Genomic DNA, 1,714 nt, shown 5'->3' with positions numbered 1-1,714 from the left:
GGGACAACAGGAGACCCATTGTAGTGTGGAGGATATTTGATCTATCATATAAGTATATTAGATATAAGTATGTCCTGAACAAGAACAACTTAGGTTGCAACCAACACTCTATTGTGCACTAATATTCTACTGAATGATTTACATACCGTCGCAACACACATGCATCATACTAATATAGATATAAATCACAGTTGTGATCTACCACTTTCACTTTCACACTGGAATTGAAAAGGAAAGCAGAAATTTCCTTATATACAATACCCACCGAAAGAACCGCGTGCAGCTGTTTGTGCTTACCAGATCGATCGCAGCCGACGAACGCAGCGGCAACACAACCGAAATTAAGAAAGCGATCAATTAATCAACCAACGAATCTAATAACCACCGAAACTAATCTATCTAACACCTCGCCGCCGTTGGAAAGAGCGCTGGATCATCAGCCACCAGCAGCATCGTCCGTGCCCGCTTGGCCTCCGGCGTCGCACTCTCGGCCTCAGCCGACAGGTTGAGGTCGAAGTCCCGCAGCACGGCCGTCGCCGCCACGCTGGCCTTGTTGGTCCTGGCGGCGTCCTTGCCCTTGTCCTTGGCCTCGCAGTGCAGCCGCTTGTGCCCGCCCAGCGCCTGCCCCGACGTGAACGTGTTCTCCTCCTTCGCGTGCGCGGAGCCACCGGACGACGCCTCGTCTCCTGGCGCTGCCGCGGGCGGCGGCTTCCGGTGGCTCGTCATGTGCTCGCCCAGCGCCTGCCCCGACAGGAACGTGCGGAGGCAGAGCGAGCACTGGTGCAGCTTCTCCTCCTTCTCGTGCGCGGTGCCGCTGGACGACGCCTCGTCTCTTGGCGCTGCCGCGGCTGGCGGCTTCTGGTGGCTCGTCTTGTGCCCGCCCAGCGCCTGGTAGGACGCGTAAACCTTGCTGCACATGGAGCACTCGTACCCGTGCGGGTGGTGCTGGCCGTCGGCCTTATTCGATGCCGTAGGCGCCGCGCCCGCCCTCTTGGCGTCGGTCGCGCCACCGTCGCAGAGGCCGCGCGATAGCGGCATGAGGCAGGACGCGAGGTACTCCCGCTCGGCCTGGTCGTCGTCGGTCGCCGGTGGCTTGCTGAGCGCCATGGAGAGGCTGGTCGCTCGAGAGGTGGGCAGAGTGGTGTCTTTGTGTACTGAGAGAGCGTGGCGTGGTTGATGTCAAGGATTACAGTTGGGCTGTCGTATGGGCCTTGGGCCTCGGCCTCAGTACATGGGTCGTTTTCTACAAGAAGCAAGAGGAACAGCAAGACGGCATGATAAAACAGAACAGATACAACATCATCTTCCTCCTCCCTACGGCGTCGCCTTCGTCCTCTCTGGTTCCACATCTCTAGCTACTTCTTAGGGTTAGAGTTTCTCTTCCTTAATCCTCCACCTCTTCCTGCTAGTTTGCTAGCCCAGCCGCGTACGAGTGCAACCTGGTGGCCAAGCAACAGATGCGATTAACACGCTCGATGTCCGTTCGATTTTCGAATACAACTGAAGCTTAGCCTTTCTTCGTTTCGATGATAAAATTCTTTCGAAATTTGTTTATAGTTGTTGTAATTGGTTCGGTTGTCTACATCTGTTTGGTTCAGACGTTGTTAAGGGAATGATAATGAGATCTCTTACAAGCGGTAATGGTTACCAGTTATAATTGGATTGGACAGTAATATCTAGGTGGTGTTTGGTTCAGGTTTGTAAAAGGCAACGC

At 54.5% G+C, this 1,714-nt stretch overlaps 1 protein-coding gene across 1 annotated transcript; it reads right to left on the bottom strand.

Moving 5' to 3' along the window:
* Positions 1 to 399: 399 nt before the first annotated feature.
* On the bottom strand, positions 400 to 1,107 carry LOC103652540 (zinc finger protein AZF1). The gene is made up of 2 exons (XM_020551047.1): positions 742 to 1,107; positions 400 to 621 (listed from the first exon to the last, which is right to left on the bottom strand). The coding sequence occupies exons 1-2, from the start codon at positions 1,105 to 1,107 to the stop codon at positions 400 to 402; spliced, it is 588 nt and encodes a 195-aa protein (XP_020406636.1).
* Positions 1,108 to 1,714: the final 607 nt, after the last annotated feature.

Source organism: Zea mays, chromosome 3 (genome assembly GCF_902167145.1).
Source record: "Zea mays cultivar B73 chromosome 3, Zm-B73-REFERENCE-NAM-5.0, whole genome shotgun sequence".
NCBI lineage: Eukaryota > Viridiplantae > Streptophyta > Magnoliopsida > Poales > Poaceae > Zea > Zea mays.
The sequence above is the reverse complement of the archived record's forward strand: the minus strand, read 5'-3'. Positions and strand labels throughout refer to the sequence as shown.